The 21,262-nt window shown below is 40.2% G+C and overlaps 1 protein-coding gene and 2 long non-coding RNA genes across 8 annotated transcripts in view; 1 reads left to right on the forward strand and 2 right to left on the reverse strand.

The window, feature by feature from the left end:
* SBF2 (SET binding factor 2) overlaps nt 1-15,280 on the forward strand; it is a 214,480-nt gene extending 199,200 nt beyond the window's left edge. The window contains exons 36-44 of one of the 2 annotated variants that reach the window (XM_081918027.1): nt 928-1,055; nt 2,266-2,499; nt 5,845-5,949; nt 6,395-6,588; nt 7,376-7,463; nt 8,639-8,770; nt 10,078-13,965; nt 14,001-14,445; nt 14,556-15,280. In XM_081918027.1, the coding sequence (XP_081774153.1) occupies nt 928-1,055; nt 2,266-2,499; nt 5,845-5,949; nt 6,395-6,588; nt 7,376-7,463; nt 8,639-8,770; nt 10,078-10,176 (980 nt within the window). In that variant the 3' untranslated portion in view covers nt 10,177-13,965; nt 14,001-14,445; nt 14,556-15,280. Of the gene's footprint in view, nt 1-927; nt 1,056-2,265; nt 2,500-5,844; nt 5,950-6,394; nt 6,589-7,375; nt 7,464-8,638; nt 8,771-10,077; nt 14,446-14,555 lie in introns of both variants that reach the window. The other variant, XM_081918028.1, reaches the window with a different exon arrangement.
* LOC309374170 lies at nt 603-6,385 on the reverse strand. The gene is made up of 3 exons (XR_014170373.1): nt 6,223-6,385; nt 2,074-2,140; nt 603-932 (listed from the first exon to the last, which is right to left on the reverse strand). It is a non-coding gene; the product is annotated as an uncharacterized lncRNA (long non-coding RNA).
* LOC309374120 overlaps nt 10,960-21,262 on the reverse strand; it is a 74,196-nt gene continuing 63,893 nt past the window's right edge. For all 5 annotated transcript variants that reach the window (XR_014170356.1, XR_014170357.1, XR_014170358.1 and 2 more), the window contains 2 exons: nt 16,166-16,245; nt 10,960-11,162 (listed from right to left, as the gene is read on the reverse strand). This is a non-coding gene — a long non-coding RNA (uncharacterized lncRNA). The remainder of the gene's footprint in view (nt 11,163-16,165; nt 16,246-21,262) is intronic.

The raw sequence follows: 21,262 nt of genomic DNA on the forward strand, positions 1-21,262 counted from the left end.
ATTGGCCCAAATATAAGCTGCACCCGAATATAATCCACCCCTTTAAAATTCAAGGTGAGAAAAGGAAAAAGATACTATACCTGAATATAAGCTGCTCCCTTAAAATTCCACAGGCACTCACACCCGTTTCATTTTACCATATGTCTGTTTCAGCAACAATACTGTAAAAGCCAATTTTTGTAAGGTTACGAATTTAAGCCGTACTTCAACTTTTCAGAGTCAGAATTTGGGGGGAAAGTGAGGCCTATATTCAGGCCAATACAGTAGTTTCTGGGCCCAATTCAAAGTTCTGGTTTAGACCTATAAAGCCTTAAACAGCTCAGGACTACAATACCTAAAGGACCGCCTCTTTCCATATGAACCTACCCAGATCCTGAGATCATCTTCTGAGGCCCTTCTTCATGTGCTGCCTCCTCCACAAGAGGTCCGGAGGGTGGCAACTGAGAATGGACCTTTTCTGCAGTGGCTCCCTGCTTGTGGCATGTAAGCAAGTTGAGAGAGGAGTCCTCGTTTTTGCCACAATTTAGTGCTGCTAGTTAACAGGCATTAGCAGTTAAATTACACTGTGATGTCACAGGCAGCTGTTAATAAAGGCAGCTGAATTTCTTACAATTATGTTTATATCTGAAAGTACTCATGACACATAATCAGATGCATCTTTTCCAAACTTATAGGAAAAGAAAAGAAGCCTTAGAAGGTCACAAGTTTACGTATAAGAACATTGGAGAACAGGGAGGAGCTATCTAATGCTGTCCCTCACTGGCCATTGTTCTGCTCCAAACCCCGCTTCTCTGCTTAGGCATGCTCAGTTGGATATTTTTACACGCAAACCCTGTGCTGTAAAGGTCCTTCATTTTCAAAAGTTATTTTCACTATCTGGCAAGGAGAGTTCTTTCCTTCAACTTCTTATGTTTTCTTGTTTTCTAGGGACACTGTTTGAAGATAAAGGAGAGAAACATGGCAAGAAAGGAGTTTGCATGTGGGAATGCATAGACAAAATTCACAAAAGAAGTCCTGTTTTCTTCAATTACCTCTATGCACCAGCTGAAACAGAGGTATAAAGCAGAAAGGTTCAGGATCTTCATTATCCTGGTACCTGAATAAAGTTTGGTGTCTCATTTGAGACTTTCATTGAGTGAACTACCTAGATGACCTGAATGTTTACTAGCATAAACAAGACTACAGATCCATGGCCAAGATCACAAGAGCCTATCCAGTGGCCGGGGCATGCTCAGTTGGATAATTTTAGTTCTTTAACAAGCAAAATCCTGTACTGTGAAGAGCCTTCAGTTTCAAAAGCACTTTTCACTATCTGGCATGAAGCATTAATGTTTTCCAAACACAACCACCTGGGCATGAGGAAGTAATTGTGCAGTTTGCTTTTTTAAGGAGAGGGGGAATAACAGCTTTGGTTCTGCAACCTTAAGCTTGTGTTGTGGGGCAAAGGTGTACAGACAATGTAAGGCAAGCATATTTCCCTCTAATTTATTTGTGCCTATTACTAGAATATCCTATAACTCTGCATTAAAACAGCATCTTGGCTGGCAGAGCAGCAGGTAAGGCACTGGGACATGGTCTCAGGAGGTGATCTCATGCTAATTCTTGAATTTAAACCTAGTTTTACTACTGAAAAGCTATAGCTTTGTTGGTGACACAGTTATAAAGGTACATGCCTGGCACTGTGGAAAGAGTTGAAACCAGGATCAGTAGAACTAGTGACAGCTCCTCATCACAAAATCTTAGAACCAAAAATCTGCAAAGCTATTTTTATTTAAACATGTATATTGGTGGGGTTTCTGAGTCTATAAATAATATTCAGCATATTTACTTTAATAATATCACCCATTTCTATCAGCATTTTATTACATCCTTTCAAAAGGACCTTTCTGACCTATTTTGCTAGATGAATGAGGAGCCTAATATATCCTTGATAAATGGAATTTGAAAGAAAGGGAGGGCTTTCCAAGGTTAGAACTGAAATAAAGAGATAATGTACCCCCTGAATAGTATGGACAAACTGAAATTTGAATTTATTACCCTAATAAGGAAACTGAATATTTATCTTGTTCTTACCATTGAGGCAGCTTGCTTCAGCAATGCAAAAAGCTTGAGGTCAGGTCAGGTATGTTCCAGATGTTATCTATAAAATGTTAAGTACAGAAGAGCAGCTGAAGTAGTGCACATCAATTGACCTTTGAGGAAGTAGGGACAATGATACCAGAAAGCCATAATGCATTATTAATCTGCTGGCATTAATTTCTACAGGCATTAAAACCAAATGTAAACATATCCAGTCTTAAAAAGTGGGATTACTACACAGAGGAGACTTTGGCTACTGGTCCTTCTTATGACTGGGCCATGGTAACTGCAAAATGTAGTACCTTGGATGAACCTGACCAAATGGACATGTCACCTTCCCACAGTAAGAGGAAAATTGTCTGGCCATGCTATGACAACATTAGCAAAGTACAGCCAGATGCCATCACCAGCCTATTAAATGTGAGTATAATTTTTTAAAGCATCTATTGGTGTCAGGTAACATCCATTCAATTTTTAAAAATGTATTTCCCTTAAGAAAGCAGAAATAGAGCAAAATGATATTTTGGCTCAATGGAAAGACCACTCATTTTTCTGAGTTAGGATTGCCTATGCCTGTTTCCCAGACTAACTGAAAGCCAACCAATTGTCTGTAGAAATTAAGTTAGCAAAATACAATACATTTTGGATGTTAGTCCTTTTCTGGAAATATTGAAATGTATGACAAGATTTTTTAAAGTCTGTGAGTGGTCTTTAGGATATTGTCTGTGACATGCCCAATTTGGAGTATTTTTAACTATTTCACACAAAGTATTTATAGCTTCTCTCATTGTACAACAGAACTGCACTGGCATGTATTGGTTAGCTTCATATAAACTCCACGTATGCCTAAACTAAGTGGAGCTGCTATGTAGTGTGGTTATCCTGCTAACTTCTAAGGAATAATAAATTCCATTGAAAAATGGTTAGGTAGTATCAAGGGTATTGAATGCAGACAAGTGTTAGGAAGATGTGTTTTAAAATCTTTAAAATAGTTTTTATAATAAGCAGCAGCAAGACATTTTCCTGAACTAATTGCTATTTTAAAGCAATAAAAAAATGCATACCAAACATATCAGTTTGGGGGGCAGGGAAATGCCTAAATATTTTCAGCTTACAATCAGTAATTGCGGTGCTTCCGTGCTATGGAAAATGGATTCAAAGTTAGCCTATAATAATAGTCCATGTTCGGCTTTATATACTTGAATTCAGTTTTTTCCTTTCTCTTAGCATATGATCCTTATGCAGTTTAGAAGAAAGAACTGTAATTTAGCAGTTACAGATAGGTAGCCATGTTGGTCTGCCATAGTCAAAACAAAAAAAATTCCTTCCAGTAGCACCTTAAAGACCAACTAAGTCAGTTCTTGGTATGAGCTTTCGTGTGCATGCACACTTCTTCAGATACACTGAAACAGAAGTTTCCAGACCCTTCTATATAGTGAGAAGGTGGGGAGGGGTATTACTCAGAAGGGTGGTGGGAATGGGTGATTGGCAGATAGCTGTGATGAGCCTGTTGACTTCATTGCCTACAGACAGCCACCCAGTCTTAAACAACTCCTAACCCACAATAATACTACAACCAGACCTAACACGGACACTGGCACCAGAGCCTGCAATAAACCCAGATACCAACTTTGCTGCCACATACACCCGGACAACACCATTACTGGCCCCAGCAACATCACACATACCATCTCGGGACTATTTAATTGCTCATCGTCTAACATTGTGTATGCCATCAAATGCCAACAGTGTCCTTCAGCTCTCTATATTGGACAAACAGGCCAGACCTTACGCCAAAGAATAAACGGACATAAATCGGACATCAGGAATCACAAGACAGAGAAACCAGTAGGAGAACACTTCAATCTCCCAGGACATTCTATACAAGATCTCAAAGTAGCTGTTTTACTACAAAGGAATTTCAGAAATAGACTGGAAAGAGAAGCTGCTGAATTACAACTTATCACCAAACTTAAAACCATGGAGAAACCTGGTCTGAATAAAGACCTTGGATTCTTATCTCATTATACATGACAAAGCCATTTTTCACCTTTTCACCCCTTGCTTTTTCCTGTAAGACCTATTGCAGTCGTTAAGAGTCGTCAACAGGCTCATCACAGCTATCTGCCAATCACCCATTCCCACCACCCTTCTGAGTAATACCCCTCCCCACCTTCTCACTATATAGAAGGGTCTGGAAACTTCTGTTTCAGTGTATCTGAAGAAGTGTGCATGCACACGAAAGCTCATACCAAGAACTGACTTAGTTAGTCTTTAAGGTGCTACTGGAAGGAATTTTTTTTGTAATTTAGCAGTAAATAAAATGTGGTTTTGAAACATAATAACTATTGGCTCCAACTAGCTATTCATGACATTTTCAATGTTCCTAGAACAGGGGTTGGCAACCTGCGGCCCATGGGCCACAAGCAGCCCACAGGGCTCGTTTAAACAGCCCATGAGCTACCTCCGAACCAAGCCACCCACTTGGCGAGTCCCCGCATGCTGCGCTAAACCGGCAGAGTGGGGACTCGCTTCCGCGGTGCCGGAAATTGCGTCTGCATAGACACCAGAAATTGCGTCTGCACAGATGCGATCCGGCCCACGGAGCAATCTCCACGGGAGTAAACTGGCCCAGGTGAGGTAAACCTTGCCAACCCCTGTCCTAGAATTTATACTTCGCTTTAGAACATAGAGGCTTAGATCCTAACTTTTAACCCTGTGAACAGAAGGAGAGCTGTATTTGCAGAGCACAATGCTCTTTGGGGTCATGGAGCTAAACATTAGGCTCCGAGCCATACCATAGCAGATGATTTCCTAAAATTAGAATTTTGAGGGTATTTCTTGCCATCTTATTTTCAGTGTTCTTTCTCTTTTGAAGCAGAAGATAATACAATGACCAATAAGCTAATACCTGCTATAAATACAACGCTGCATTTTTATTAAAGGATTAAGATCAAATGTTTCACAACAGAAGTTCAATAACAAGCAATATGCTCTTATTCAATTTAAGTAACAAAAACTTTGATATTAGCCAATGCTGCCATAGTTTGTTTTATTACTGTGTGTCATGATAAGTTAACATGAACAACACTTAAATGGCAAAGCTGGTTTAAAGGTATAGCTGACATTTACTCATATAGTATCTTTCACAAAGTTTTGTGTTCCTTGTGCTCCTGCATTCATCTGCTTATGGTTTGTTTCAAGAGAAACAAACCATGAGCCCAAGTTCAGACAACATGATAAACCAGACTATGGCTTGTTTCATGACAGCCCAGCAGGAACAGGAACATGAGAGGAGCCAAGTATCCATGATTTGCTGCTCATTCGCATTAAACCATAGCTAAATATTAAATATTGTTTAATCAGATGCACAAATCAAACGCCTATCTCACGAAAAATTCACACAGGAACATACATTAATAAAATGTCGCAAGAGGCTACCAAACAGTTCAAATTCCCAGTTTCACAACAAGAACAACTTACAGTCTGGCATACATACTAAATAAGTTTTTCTGTTTCATTTTTGTTTTTTTATTACAGTTTGGTACTGTTCCTTAGAAAAAACAGGGTAAATGTTACTCTTGGCAGTTTGTAATATTGATGTCATAGCACTGGGCCTGAATTTTGCAAATACTCTTTTAAAAACATATCCAGCCCTTTTCATCATTTTTCATCATGGCAAGTAGTTATAGCTTTTGTTTTAATGATACAAACAAACCGTCAGAAATATTTAACGTCAAGAAAAACCCCTTCCATTGTTTTCAGGAAATCGAAAGATTGGAGAACAAGTTAAATCAAAGCCCAGAAAGGTGGCAGCCATTGTGGGAAAAAGTCAAAGTAAATGTTAAAGAAGATACAAGGCAGGACAATGTAAGTGGCAGAAAGCACACTGATCAGTAATTGCATTCCTTCTTCAAACAAAGACTGGCAAGAGTTGTGACCAACGCACCTTCTGAAATTGAATTCTTACCTGTTTAAAGTAAAAGTGGCAGTTTTAGATTTGCTTAGATCTGGACTTACACACAGTGGTGGTTTTCCCTTTTCCTGGTTATTTCTAATTTTAAGAATTTTGTGAAATAGTTATACTCTTTGTTTTGTCAATGCATGAAGAAAATAGTATTGCTAATGAGGTCAGCTCCTTACACTTTTAATTCACTCTGTGAATTGGTGTGCTGTACTCTTGCCAAAATGTTTTAATGGTCACTGTGGTTCTAACTTAAACCAGCCAGGAATCCCAGTTTAGAATGTTGCTTTGTTGAAACCTTGACTACCCCTCCATCTTAAAACTTCTTGAAATTTTATCACTTTTTCAAAGCATCGGAGACATCCTTCTGGCTCGTCAGCAATCATGTCTGCCAATCTGCATTCTTATCAAAAGAGGTCTTTGCTACATCTACCAGACAGTGGATTGGGTGAAGAACAGAACACCAACATCTCACCCTCCAATGGTGTGGAAAGGAGAGTAACTACGCTGTACAATCAGTTCACATCAAAGAATGATGAAAATAGGTAATTTGAGTGGTTAGCATATGATTCACCTCTTTTTCAGCCAGGAAGGAAAGTCACATCCATTTCTTAGTCTGCTGTTTCAAACTGCAGTTCATCAAATACAATAAAAAAGTAATCAGGGTATTAAAACAATACCATATTGAAATAGAAAGCCTGACAAATCAAGTACAGACAACTAACTACTATCTCTCTTATAAATTTTGCTATTTTAAAATACTGTTTTATTCATATTATTTACATTTTTTTCTTCAAAAGAATTTTGAGGTAAATCCTTGGCTCAAAGAAGAAACGTTTCTGGGGATGTATGCTGACTATTTAATGCTTTTGAGTAATGAGATACCATTTATTAAATCTGCATTTTTATTTTCAGCTTAATTCATAAGTATGTCCAGAGTGGCTGGGGAAACTCATTAAATTATTATTTACAATCTAAGGCATCTGGCTTCTTTCCTCCTAATGGCCATATTTAATTTAGAGGCAAGATGCTAGTTGCATTAAGACTCTACACAGAGAAATAATTGCTACATAGTCTGGCATACAATACAAACAGTATTTTTGATAACAGATAAAACACTTTAAACCTCATGGTTATCCAAGGATCACACTATTCCAAATGCATTGACCTTGTAGGGATGTATGTACAATTCTCATTAAAGAAAATATGGATTTAACTGCATGGATTTAACGAGAAATATGAGGTAATTACAGATACTGATACATAAATGCTTACTTAGGTGACACTAGGGAGCTTAAGAGTAAATGCATATATTTCTTTTCTTTCCTTAAGATCATTTGAAGGTACACTTTACAAAAGAGGAGCTTTGTTGAAAGGCTGGAAACCTCGTTGGTTTGTGCTAGATGTTACCAAACACCAAGTAAGATCTACTTCTGTTTTCTAATAGAATAATCTTATTATTCGTGCAAAATAAGTTTTGCAGAGACTGCAATAAATAATTATACCACTAGGCTGAGCGGGAGGGGGGGAGGAGAAAGCAATTGTACTATCTGATCTCCCTGCTTACAGATGTTTCTGTAAGAGGCCTGAGTTTGGGCACCTTCAGTGAAGCAAGGAGATGCTTTCTGACGTCAGACTAGAATCTATGTTTCAGAAAACAGCAGCAAATGAACTGCTCAGTTTGTGTGTTGAGAGTTTCCACAGCACCTTGTACATAGGTCCATAAGAACTGCCTTGCTAGGAGAGACCAAAGACCTAGTCCAGTGGCTGTCAAACAGGTGCTCCTGGGAAGTAGTACTGGGCAGGGTATGGTAGCACACCTTTTTATTCCCAGCATTTGATCCTGAGATACGCTGCCTCTGAACACAATAAATTCTGCAAGTTAATCACCCATGGGTGGCTCCTCAAAATACAGTCCATTCAAAATGCCTAATTATAGCTCCTGAGTTTGTAACATCTGTCTATGTTTATTATGTAATCTCTCACGCAGAGGACAGTTAGAATTTTAGGCAATCAAAGATCTTTTTGAAAAAAATGTTCTGACCCCAAGGTGAAGCTTTGGGTGCTCTGCTGCATCCCCTCCTCCCCTAAAGAGACTGGAATTTATCTAGTAATTTTATTGCATTTATATCCCACCTTTAATCCAAGGAGTTAAAAGCAGCATAGATGGTTTCCCCCTCCCCATTTCATCCTCACAAGAAGCCTGTGAGGTAGGTTAGGCTGAGGGAGTGGCCCAAGGTCACTCAGTGAGGTTTATGCCTCAGTGGAGATTTGAACAGTGGTCCTAGCTCTTACTTCAACACTCCTAAGTATATCACACTGGCTCTTGGGATGTATGGCCAGCGCCGCTAAGTTTGTGAACTGAAGTACCTTTGAGTGGAATTTTGAGAGCTGCCATTGAATAATACCTAGGTTGATGTATTTCTTTGCAGAATTTATAAGCAGCAAGTTGCTCCAATATTATTGTAAATTGCAGTCCACCCAAGTCCTAGTGGTTCAAATTCTGTGAAAACTATGGCAATTTTTAGGTTCTCAAGTGTGAAATCTGTTTGTTGTTCCTTTTCATACTGTATAATTTTCTTCTTTCGTTACTAGCTAAGATATTATGATTCTGTTGAGGATGCATGCTGCAAGGGCCATATCGATCTTGCAGAAGTAGAAAGTGTGATACCTGCTTCACCTACTATGGGTGCTCCAAAGCATGCTAATGAGAGAGCATTCTTTGATGTAAGTATATTGGCTACAGACCTTGGTAGCGTGGGGGGTGCAGGGGGGCTGGCTGCACTGGGCGCAAATTACTTGCCTTGCCCCGGGTGCTGACAACCCACGCTACGCCACTGCTTGGACTACTTCATATTAGTACCAAAAATCCCTGCTCCCTCTGTGTGTCTGCATCTGTCTCTCAAACACACACATACACTCACACCTTTTTCCATTTTAAGAAAACTTTTAAAAAATAAAATAGATAAAACAACACTGCTGCTAAGGTAAGGCTCTTGATTGACGCATATTGGTTTTACTCTTGAATGCTGATAAAAGAGCACACTGCTATTCATGGCTGCATCCTTTTGAATATGAGTTTCAGCATACCTACTCAGGTGTAAGGCAAAAATGTCCTGAATATTCTGCCTGTCAAAGTAGAAATTACACATGGCAGGACAATAATCCTGAACAGATAATTCCCACCCCCATATCACTAATTCATTGTAATGTGTCACAGGCATGATATGCTGGATTTCTGCAATCCTCCCAAACCTTCTTTGAGGAAGAAAAGAGCCCACAGGAATCATGTTCACAAGTGTTCATACAATGCCTGTACACTGGAACCTCGGTTCTTGAACAGCTTTGTTGTCATACATTTTGGTTCTCAAATGCCGAAAACCCAGAAGCAATTGGTCCATTTCCAAATGTTTTTCGGAACCCAAACATGCAACACAGATTTTGTTCAAGAACCAAGGTACCACCGTATCTTGTTTGGAAGCCATTGTCAGCCCAAATGCATGGAACTCCTCTGTAACCAAAATTGACAACTTTATATATATATTGGAATGAAACAAAAAGTAACCTTTTGAGGGTTATTACTTAGTATGTAGGATTTTCAAGTTGCCAGCCCAACTTTTTCTGGGAAGATGAAATACAAACAATACAATATCTCAATATCAATTCTAGCCATTATTAAAGACTGTGTATTTTATTCTCTTTAAGAAAGACAATTCATATATTTCCAGAATATCTAAGATGTCAAATTTTAACACCCTGAAGGAGGCAAGTTTGCTGTCTGTCTTGGTAAACCTTCTAATGTCTGAAGGGGAAATGGGAACCATGAGCTGGTAGTAGTTCCTCAATAGATGGGTCCTCCTGTCAAAAATTACAATTTATCACTGGGAGACATGTGATCTACAAACACCAAATTAATGTGTGCTGCACAAAGTATAAATTGGCCACAATAAGCTCTAAAATTATGCTTAAGAAGGTATGGAAATTGAATGCATTTTAAGGACACAATTTTCTTATCTTTACTTTTCATTTTGCAGCTGAAGACAAGTAAACGTGTATATAATTTCTGTGCCCAAGATGCACAAAGTGCCCAGCAGTGGATGGACCGAATACAGAGCTGTATTTCAGATGCATAATTAGGAATTTTGCTTTGCTGCCAACAGCAAAAAGGAAATGATTCCATATGCAAAATAAAATCACTTTGGATTATGAGAAGATTTGTTATTGCAGATCAAGCAGCCTTATATTTCAGCCATAAATACTCAGAACATCGCCTTTCCTTAACCATATAGCCTGTATTATGACTCTCCATATGGAAAACACTCAAAATCAATTAACTTCTCTGCCTGCAAAATGGTTCTCTTCAATAGAATTGCAGGCCTGATGACCAGGCTGCTTTGTACTGGGATTTGCTGTTATCTCAGACTTGCTATTTGTGAACAGTTTCTTCCAAATAACCCTCTATTTTCCAGTGTTTCAGCAAGGGAGTCAATTATCAGGCTAGTAAATCTTATACAGCATTATTAAAATATTCAAGACCCATTAAGAATTGTATCCCACAGGTGCATAAACAAAATACAGGTGCAAAAATACTATTTTTTTTCTTCTGAAAAGCCTTTCCGGGCGGCTGAGGGACCCTTCTGAAAAATGTTGGTTCTGGTTGTACAGGGCTGTATAGTGGAAAGGGGGAAGTGTCTATAATCAGGCTCATGCAAGGTTCCTCAACCAAATTTCAGGTAATTTTTCCCTCCCCACTACCACCCAACACAACACAGCCCACATTTTTCAGGAGACGTCTCCAACCCTCTGAGCTGCTGCACTTCCCAAAAGATTATCCAGAGGGGATGGAAAGAATGGATTGTGCAGGCTATCCTCTAGCCCTGTAACCATGGTTTGGAAACCAATAAATATGCATGACAGAGTCTTAAGGCATTTATTCTAGACACCAAAAAAGTTTAAGAAAGGTTTCTTTCCTGATATTTTTGTCTCCAGATATATCTAGATAGTTGAAGGATACATCATTTTTTATTTACATTCTCTTTACCTGTGGCAGTAGATAAATGAAGACAACAATAAAACTGACAAAGGTCGAAACCTTCTACAAATCACTTGGGAGAAAAGCCTAAGAAATATAAAAAGTCTATTAATTTATGTGCTGTTCTGCTCGTTGTAAAATGAAATAACACAATGATAAATGCACTAAACAAAACAAACACTTGCACTGAAATCCTTGAAAGCAGACATTTGAAGGATAGAGGTAAATTATTTATAGCAGAATGCTAGCTAGATAACTGATTACAGATAAAGAATATGTACATAATTGGGCATAATATGGTGTGATTTGATACTTTAAAAACATTTTTGCACATGAATTGGAAGAATGTTTTTAGATTTTTTACATTTGCTAACATTGTGTTTGTTCATCTTAAAAATCTTTGAGGAATGTTGTTGGTTTTTTTACAGTACAAAATTAATAACAAGTTTGACTTGGTGCAATCTGTGATGACTTTGAGTGTGGAGTCTCTAGATAGCTAACATGACATGTTTTTGTTTTAAGTACTAATATGTTTAAATATCAAGCTAATATGTCAGAGTTTGTACATACTGGTCAGTATTTTCTAGTGTTTAGTAATGTTGCTTGTAACTTAATGGCTACATTCACATGTCATGCTAAACTATGGTCAAGTGTAACAACGACAAACCAGCGAGTGTTGGGCTTGCATGCTATTCCCTCCTCTTCTGGAGCAGCAAAGAGGAACAGCTCAAAAGCTTCCCACTCAAACTGTTTAGTCTTAACCAGGCATCTCCAAACTCAGCCCTCCAGATGTTTTGGAACTACAATTCCCATCATCCCTGACCACGGGTCCTGTTAGCTCGGGATGATGGGAGTTGTAGTTCCAAAACATCTGGAGGGCTGAGTTTGGGGGTGACTGGTCTTAACTGTAATTAGTAAAAACAAGGCAATTTGAACCCATATTTTACAAAGCTGGAGTATTTTCACTAATGATAGTTAATAGCAGGTACAGTTTAGAAACAAATGTGGTTGATGTAAAAGGGAAGAGGGAGTTTCATTCTGCTCAACACAAGTGTGCTAGAAGTGAGGAAGGGAGCATATTAGCCCAAGGCTCATTGTGGCTTTTCATTCTAACATCAAACCATGGTTTACAATCTCATGTGAACTGGGGTCACTACCAACTAACCAAACTGACTTCATTTATAGAATTTCAGTTACTGAAATTGTTTACCTTTTTTTTAAAAAAAAACAACCACTACTTTTTCTATATTTTTAAAAGTAAATAGTGCATACAGATTTCACATTGTACTCAGACTAGGAAATACATCTGTTTTAAATACATTGGAATCCCAAAAACAAACAGGAATGAAGGATTTTTCTAGCATTTTTCAGCCAATAAACCACCACCTATGAAAAATGGTGTTTGCACATTCATGTATTTTTCTTTGTATATGAAGTACTTTTATATGTACTTTGTATAATTATTCTGTTCTATAGTTGTTTAAAATGTACACTACTTCTATGGTTGTAACTAGCCAATTTTAATTATTTTATGTATGTTACATAACTAGTATATGCTAACCAACTTGTAATAAAGATACTTCTTAAGAAAGCATCCCTTCTTTCCTCTACCAAGTGGTATACAATAAATACCTTGCCTCATATAACTGTACAGTTAAATTATATTCCAAATAACCCTGTAATAAAATTCATATTTTTATACAGGCAAGTGCAATCTTGTATGTGGAAAATACTTGTTCTTAAGTGTGTTTTATCATTATTAAACTCACAACATTCCATTAATACTACAGGCGGCCAGTAATATTTCGCTATTATTACTTGCTTAGAAAAGTTGTGCTTCTGTATTAAGTGAATACAAAAAAAAAAAATCCACATGCAACATGAATATGGATACACTATACAAATGGCATGTTCAACAACAGTTAATTACTTGAGCCTTTTAGCACCAGAACTGCCATAGGAAGGCTTAGACATCTGGCATTTTCCGTTGTCTACAGGAAAATAGTTGGTTTAGGAGGCCTTTTCATTGAGTATTAATACTTCATTAAAAAAAATATTCTAAGTATGCCCTCCAATTTATCTTTAAATGTGCCCAAAACACACTATAGCTGCCAACAGCAAGATTTTGTGAAATTAATATAAAAAATAGAGCAAGTAAATTATATAGCCCATAAACTGGTGACATTTTCTATTCAGTGCACTATTCTTGGGTTTCTTTGCATGCAATATAAGCATCTTATGGTGGTAACCTTTGTACTTGTTCTGTTATTTTCCTAATGTTCAAATGTTTCACAATCTTTCACATCTCAGATATTAAATTTAATGTAGATAACATAATTTTGAGTAGATTTTCTCATGAAGTGTTGGCAGCAGATGCAGAAGACGCTCAGACCATCTCCTCCACATCTGCTGCTTGATTGTCACTTTGACCTGTGATGTTCTTGCATGACAGTTTGGCTCTGCAAAGGGGTTTGGTTTCCTAGAATGGCCAGCCAGCCCTGACCTGGCAGTTCCTAATAGCAGGCACCTTTATCTGCCTTAATCATCAGCTCCACAGGGATTCTGTAGGGTCGTCCTCAAACTAATGATTGCCTAGTTGGTTTGACTTGTTGATTGGGTTGATTCCTGAGTGAAAGGCCTAACCCAGTATTTTGATTGAGAGGCAGAGTGCTGGGAAATGGTGACCTGATAAGAGCATGGCAACCATTCATGGACACATCCACAAGATAAATGGTTGGTGGCAATGTGATCTGTTGGACCCTTCTTATTCAGGGTCCTGAGATTTGGAAGCGAATGTGTATGAGTCGAGATGTGAGACACAGTAGAGTAGAAGAGACTGATGGTGACCCTATACAAGTGACCACAGGCAGGGGGGGCATTGGGTGTATGGGTGATCTAGATGACTATACAGGCCATTCATTACAGGCACCTGGTGCCAACTGAGTTGGTGCTACTGTTTAGTTTGATTACAAATGAAGGAACCAGTCTAGCCTGTATTACTAAGACCTGGGTGAGTTGGGCAGAGTGGATTTGATTCAAGGTTTAACAGATATCTGGTGCAGCATCCACCTTGTTTGGAGGTCCAGAGAAGGGGTCTCTGTGGCCCATAGAGTTTGTGTCTTGTTCACCAGGAAGCCTTTCCATCCTGGGGTGGGCTACGAAGGCCTGTACCTTGGTAGCCTCAAGGTGTGGTGTTGGGAGAATTCCATGGCACTGGTTCTGGTAGCTCAATAGCTCTATCAAGTGTAGGGTAAGATCAAAACGTCATGTTCTCCATGAAATCCATGGGGCTGTTCAAAGTTGTCAGCAGCCCAATGCATAGGATGTCACAAACATACCCTGATTTGGTCTTTACCTCAGGGTGTGAGGGGTGGTGGTCTGAATATGGGTGGAGAGGGAGAGGTTTGAATTAACCTTTGTCATGGTCAGACATGGTTATGTTTGGTCTTACATCATGTGTCTTCCTCCTACAGTGGTGAGGGGTCCTTCATAGTGTCCACTGCCAAAGACTTGTGGAATTAGAGGAAATTATTAATGCTTTGGGGGATTTTCCAGAAGTCAGAGCCCGCAACCCTGCTAAGACCTTCATTTTACTATGGAATAGCAGCAATCCAGCTGCAAACACTCTTGAAGGAAGCTGATTATCTTGACGCATTTCAGTTTGGGTTCAAGCCCAGCTTTGAGACAAAACAGGCCTTGGATGGATGACCCTGTTTGTTTGTTTGTTTGTTTGTTTGTTTGTTTGTTTGTTTCACAACATAAAAATACATTACTTATCTCTCAGTGGCTTTCAATACACTGATCATGGCATCCTCCTGAACTGTCTCTGTGAGTTAGGAGTTGGTGGCATTGTGTTGCTGTGGATCCCTAATTCTTTCTTTTGTTTTAAAATACTTTTATTATACTGTTTTATATTGTATTGTTGTTTTAATGATATTGTTTATTGTTTTTAAAATCTCAAAGTGGTGTACAACACAAAAAGTATTAAATTGTTTATAAATGCTTTTACATAAAACAAAAAATAAATATTGTCCTGCCCCTTCCAGCATTAGTTTTTTTTGGGGGGGGGGAATTATTATGTTTCTATGTATAACTGGCTTTCTTGATTTTTCTTCTCACTTGCAGCATCCTGCTACATCACTATTCCACAGAAATTTCTCTCACACGTACACACACATATTTGCAGGGCACATACACAACTAGTTTTTTTTATAAAAAAGATGGCAAACTGCAAAGTACTGTAATGCCCATTTCACACATGACAGAGAACTATGAACTAGCTCTGCATGATAAGCCATTTGTGTGAGTGATTCCATTCAGTATTCAGGTGAGTTTAACTGTGCTGTTTAAGCCCTTCTGATGTACATCCTAGTGCCCTAATCGCTGCACAGAAAAAAAATGTTTTTTTTTAATTTAAAAGGTACATCCAGAATTAGAGCATACTAAAATGAATATGAAAGAGTGAGAGAACTAAAAACAGGAATGAAAATAGGAGACTGAGAAGGAAAGAGAGCAAATATAAAATGGGCTGCTTTGAAAAACAGCTGGAAAAGCAGGGGCTAATTAAAAGGTAAAGGGACCCCTGACCCTTAAGTCCATTTGCAGATGACTCCGGGGTTGCAGCGCTCATCTCGCTTTATTTGCCAAGGGAGCTGGCGTACAGCTTGTGGGTCATGTGGCCAGCATGACTAAGCCACTTCTGGCGAACCAGAGCAGTGCATGGAAACACCATTTACCTTCCCACCGGAGCGGTACCTATCTATCTAATTGCACTTTGACGTGCTTTCAAACTGGTAGGTTGGCAGGAGCAGGGAGCGAGCAACGGGAGCTCACCCCGTTGTAGGGATTCAAACCTCCAACCTTCCGACTGGAAAGCCCTAGGCTCTGTGGTTTAACCCACAGCACCACCCGTGTCCCATAGGTGCTAATTAGGAAGCACAAATTAGGAGCAACAATGTTAGAATGGAAACGTGCTACCTGGATATGTGAAATTATTGCTATAGGAGCAAAAGCTAATGAGTTTGTTTGAATTTATCTCATGTGTAAATTGCACTTTACAGATATAACAATACAGAAAGTGTTTGTATCACCTTGTATCTCTTCAGTTGCAAAGCCTGTTGTCAGATCACATCTTCAGCTCCAAGTCATTGTGCATGTGCTGGTCTAAGACCTGCAAAATAGGCCCAAATACTGGCTTAGCATGCTACTGCGCCAACATCAATACATTATTTACAATGACATTTCACTTATTTTGCTTCACCGTCTCCATTTTCCAGCTGGAATAAAATAACTGTGCATCATTATACTATGTGTGTCATACTAATCGATTTCCTCTTCCTATCTCAAGCACAGGATTGTCAGTAATTAATTGGAAACACAATAAGCAGACCTACAGCATCCTAAATCTGTGGATCAAAGTACACTAAATGCAAAAAGTTAACAGATGTGGGGGAAGTGGTTTAGGATAAAGTTTAGCATCACCATCTATGCATGTAATTTTCTCATGCTTTGTTAGTATAGTGATTTCATTATTAACATTCCAATACGTACAACCCATCATAGCCAGGCAGTTATCTTTATTTGATCTTTAAGTATCCTTGGGCTGAATGCAAGTGACTGCACACAGTGTTCTTATTTTTCATATCTGCTATCATGCAAGAGTTTTGGCTCTTTATGGCTACCAAATGGTCACTTCAGAAAGTTGAAATGCTGAGCTGGAATTTAAAAAGAAAAAAAAATCGCTGTTCATTCCTGGAATAACTATCACACCTTCTACCTGGCCTGCTGCCATATGATGTTCATTTCTTTCCAAACATTTGGCTCCCATATGATCTAAAGTCTAGTTCTGTAACCACATTCTTAAGCAACAACACGATATTGCCATGTTCCACCCACCAATGTGCATGATTCCTAATATTGCATCCATATGAGAACATTACAGATGGTTAAAGTCCATTTTTGTAACTGCCACTGTGTGATGGTGCAGTACAACATATTTATCTAGATCCTTTTGCAAATATTAAACCCCACTTTCACTTGGTGAACTTCAACCATTTTTACCTTTGACCTAGTTGAATCATCCTTCTTTGCTTTGCATTCTTTTCCCTGCGTTACATGATATTATTACATAAAAGCTTTATTTATGTGGCTAGCAAATAGATTGCCAAATAATTTTGGCTAATATTTAGATTTAGTGTCACTTAGAAAGGACTGTATTTTGACATTGTGTTATGTGGATGGAACATATCTGAGGCTGGCATTTAGCAGATGCAGGCTGGGCCAATAGGGAGTTGTTTTAATGGACTATTTTAAATCTTTTTAAAATGATTACTTGTTTAAAATATGAACCTAAAATATGAACAGTAATGCAGAATCTATCTTGTTGTTTAGTCGTGTCCGACTCTTTGTGACCCCATGGACCAGAGCACGCCAGGCACTCCTGTCTTCCACTGCCTCCCGCAGTTTGGTCAGAAGAATCTACCTACAATCACATTTATTTTTTAGAGAAGAGCAGAGCAATCCACTCCCTGGCTCCTCCACTTTATGCCAGACTTGGGAGTAGGGGCTGGCTTGAGCAGAGGCATCACTGCACTCAGCCCTCCTGGCTGAGCCGGACAGCCAACCTGAGTGATACAAACATCATCCCATCAAGGCTGATTTTCCTCTTGCCAAATACCTTCCCTCTTTGGGGTATCTCCTGCAGAGCATTGAGGAAAGCCTCCATGTATAAATGTTGTGGTTCGAGGACCCGACCCCGCGAAGTGAAATGAAGACACAAGGACACGTGATATAAGGTTAATGGGCTAGAAAAGGCCACAACTTTATTGATTACAGCAATGAAAAGGTATTGGCTTAGGCATTGGATCGAAACAAGTGGGTTTATTCACCAGTAGGTGGAGCCAGTTGATGCTGATCCAACTATAGGCTCACCTCCTGCTGTCACCGAGGGTCGTGCCATGGCCTCCCGCCAAGCAGGCATCGGACAGAATACACGACCGCCAGATTCCTTTAACGGAATACCCCTAAACATTGAAGGCATAGGCGATGGCCACACCTAGCACTTCGACACACCACAACACATTATTCCAATGCCTAACCTACCCACCAATACCACAAAAAGTTGTGACGATTGCTACGAGGTAGGCGAAAAAACCAAAAAGCCTAATGCCAAATGGAAAAACTCCTACCAGGCCCCCCAGACAACCAGGGCGACCAACCTAAGGTCCATAGCAAGGCCAATGACCTAGGCCCTAACTAAAAGGGAGTGGAGGGTGGGTGACTCGCCACGGGACGATGATGAGGAATGAGGCCAGGGAGAGGCTAGTGCTGCAGCAAAAGGCTGCTGAACACGCCCCCTCTGTGGCACCTGGTTGGATGGCCACAGGAGGGGGCGTGAGCACCAGCCAGGTGAGCTGGAGGCAGGGGGCAAATGCCCCCCTGCTGGGCGGTGCTCGGGCTCCCGCCCACAACCACTCCCCTCTCTTTCAGGGAGGAGAGTCTTTGTGGTTCGAGGACCCGACCCCGCGAAGTGAAATGAAGACACAAGGACACGTGATATAAGGTTAATGGGCTAGAAAAGGCCACAACTTTATTGATTACAGCAATGAAAAGGTATTGGCTTAGGCATTGGATCGAAACAAGTGGGTTTATTCACCAGTAGGTGGAGCCAGTTGATGCTGATCCAACTATAGGCTCACCTCCTGCTGTCACCGAGGGTCGTGCCATGGCCTCCCGCCAAGCAGGCATCGGACAGAATACACGACCGCCAGATTCCTTTAACGGAATACCCCTAAACATTGAAGGCATAGGCGATGGCCACACCTAGCACTTCGACACACCACAACACATTATTCCAATGCCTAACCGCCACCCGAGCCGAAAGGCTCGCCGCCAATACCCTCAAAGCTGTAACCAATCCCAAATGCTTTGCTGACACTAGCTAACCAAATGTTGTTCCCCAGATTCGATAGGTGGATACCGTCATTCCGGTATAAAGCTTGGTTGCCGATCCGGATACGGTCATGATAAATGACTCGGCCATACAAAAAGTGCACCCAACGGGCTATTGCACGATTTAAGAGTTTCCTGGGTTTTTCAATGGCCATACAGTTCTGCACGCCGTGCCACACAATTCTCTTCAGGAAGGAGGACCAGAACACTGTTGTTCCGGGACACAAGGCAGCCACCTCATCCAAATCTCTTTATGTGCCACGACAAGTTCACACTTCTTCTGTTAACAAGGTCATTTCCCCCTAATTGAAGGATAAGTATGTCAGGAGGGCCACGGGACGATGATGAGGAATGAGGCCAGGGAGAGGCTAGTGCTGCAGCAAAAGGCTGCTGAACACGCCCCCTCTGTGGCACCTGGTTGGATGGCCACAGGAGGGGGCGTGAGCACCAGCCAGGTGAGCTGGAGGCAGGGGGCAAATGCCCCCCTGCTGGGCGGTGCTCGGGCTCCCGCCCACAACCACTCCCCTCTCTTTCAGGGAGGAGAGTCTTTGGCATCTTCTGTCTCGTGAGTCAATCAGTACACCTCCACCCAAACGGCTGCATTAGCAGCAATAAAGTGCCCTCCCCGGGACACAAACCTGGACAGTGTGTATGGAAGTCCTGGGCTGCCCAGACAACAAGACCCGCCCCCTGGCCTTGTTGGTGTGGTCCAAAGGAAAGCAGAGCAATACATTTGTTTTGCGTCCTGGTTTTGTTCTCATTTTTCTCCTTTTAAGCTTTACTTACGCTTTTTGAACTGTATGTAAAAACGCAAATAAAAATTACTTAAGAATTTTTTCCCCCAGGCTTTACATCTGAACCAGGCCCAAAACACATCTTTCTTTAATTATGTCAAACAGCACAGCTAGTAGCGACCTATGGCAGATGGTCTTTATTTTAGGACAACCTGTGGCCCCAGCAAGCGAAGTGCCATGCAAGGACACTGGGAAAGCAAGGGGGCAACAAGAACAAAAACCATGTATGATGTCTGACATGTTGTTTTGTGGGAAGCTCTCTTGGCAAACATTGCTACATTAATCAGGAATAAACTACCACTTTTGCTTTGCTGATTCACAACCTTGTGTGGGTGTGTTAAGATATATACAAGAAGGTTTGAATCAACTTATTTTTCTGGAGTTGCATAAGATCTTGCATGTTTAACAGATCTGGGTCCAGAGATTTTCTTGAGATCCTTTTTACTATTAGTTTTATAATTGCACAAATTATGGCTTTCCTACTTTCTGTATTTTTCAGCCCAAGCTTTATTTTTGTAAGTTTCTTCCAACTTTTCTGTGCAGAACATAGCTCCACCTTCCTTAGACAAACACCAGCTGTAAAGCACTGCTGCATACTTTGACCTGCGCTTGAAGATAATACCGAAACATCCGTATTTGGAATTTTACAATTGAAAGACCCTGCAATGAACTTCCAATAAACTAAAAAAATAAACAGAAGGATTACATTCTGAATTGGGGCAAAATAACAGATCAGGTTGCTTTTAAAGTTCCGGATGCATAAGCATGTGACCTGTCATAGCTACCACTTGTCACACGGTTTCAAGCGGTCTATTTCCAAACCTTGGTGGGTGAGTAGTGAGCTATGACATCTTCTAGTTCCCTTGGTCTTTATTTGATGAAATATCAAAAGCACTGAACATTTTCTTTTCTTGTCTACGGTTTAAAATAGCTTATAGTGATGACACTCACTTATATGAATTATTACTTCACTTTACTGAAAGTGAAGTTAGTTTCTCGGATAAATATTCTCTGGAGAGAGCAGATTCATACTCAGTGTGGGTCACTTCTATGTAGTTGGTCCCACGTTGCATTGCTAACAACTGAATCAGGAAGCCATTGGTAGCTTCCACCTGCCCTTGTACGATTGTCCTCCTAAGACTGACCTCTGGGGCAACCTAGTTGTCAGGAGCCAAGGCTGCCATCTTGATAACACAGCACACAAGTCGTAATTAGCTTGAAGATTTATTGCAATACAAACAATTAGCCTTGGGTGTCTAACTGAGCATTTGCTTTACGAGTCAGTTGACCCTTCTGGGGAATATTTCCGGGTTCTGCAGAATATCCTGAACCTATGACCCTTATACTTCCGGGTTTGTTTTCTGTCTAAGACCTTTCCCATACGTCTGTTCTTTGGGCTCCAGGGGTTAATTAACTCCTCTTCCAGTGACAAAAAGCTACCCC

Source organism: Podarcis melisellensis (genome assembly GCF_964234715.1).
Source record: "Podarcis melisellensis genome assembly, chromosome: 1".
NCBI lineage: Eukaryota > Metazoa > Chordata > Lepidosauria > Squamata > Lacertidae > Podarcis > Podarcis melisellensis.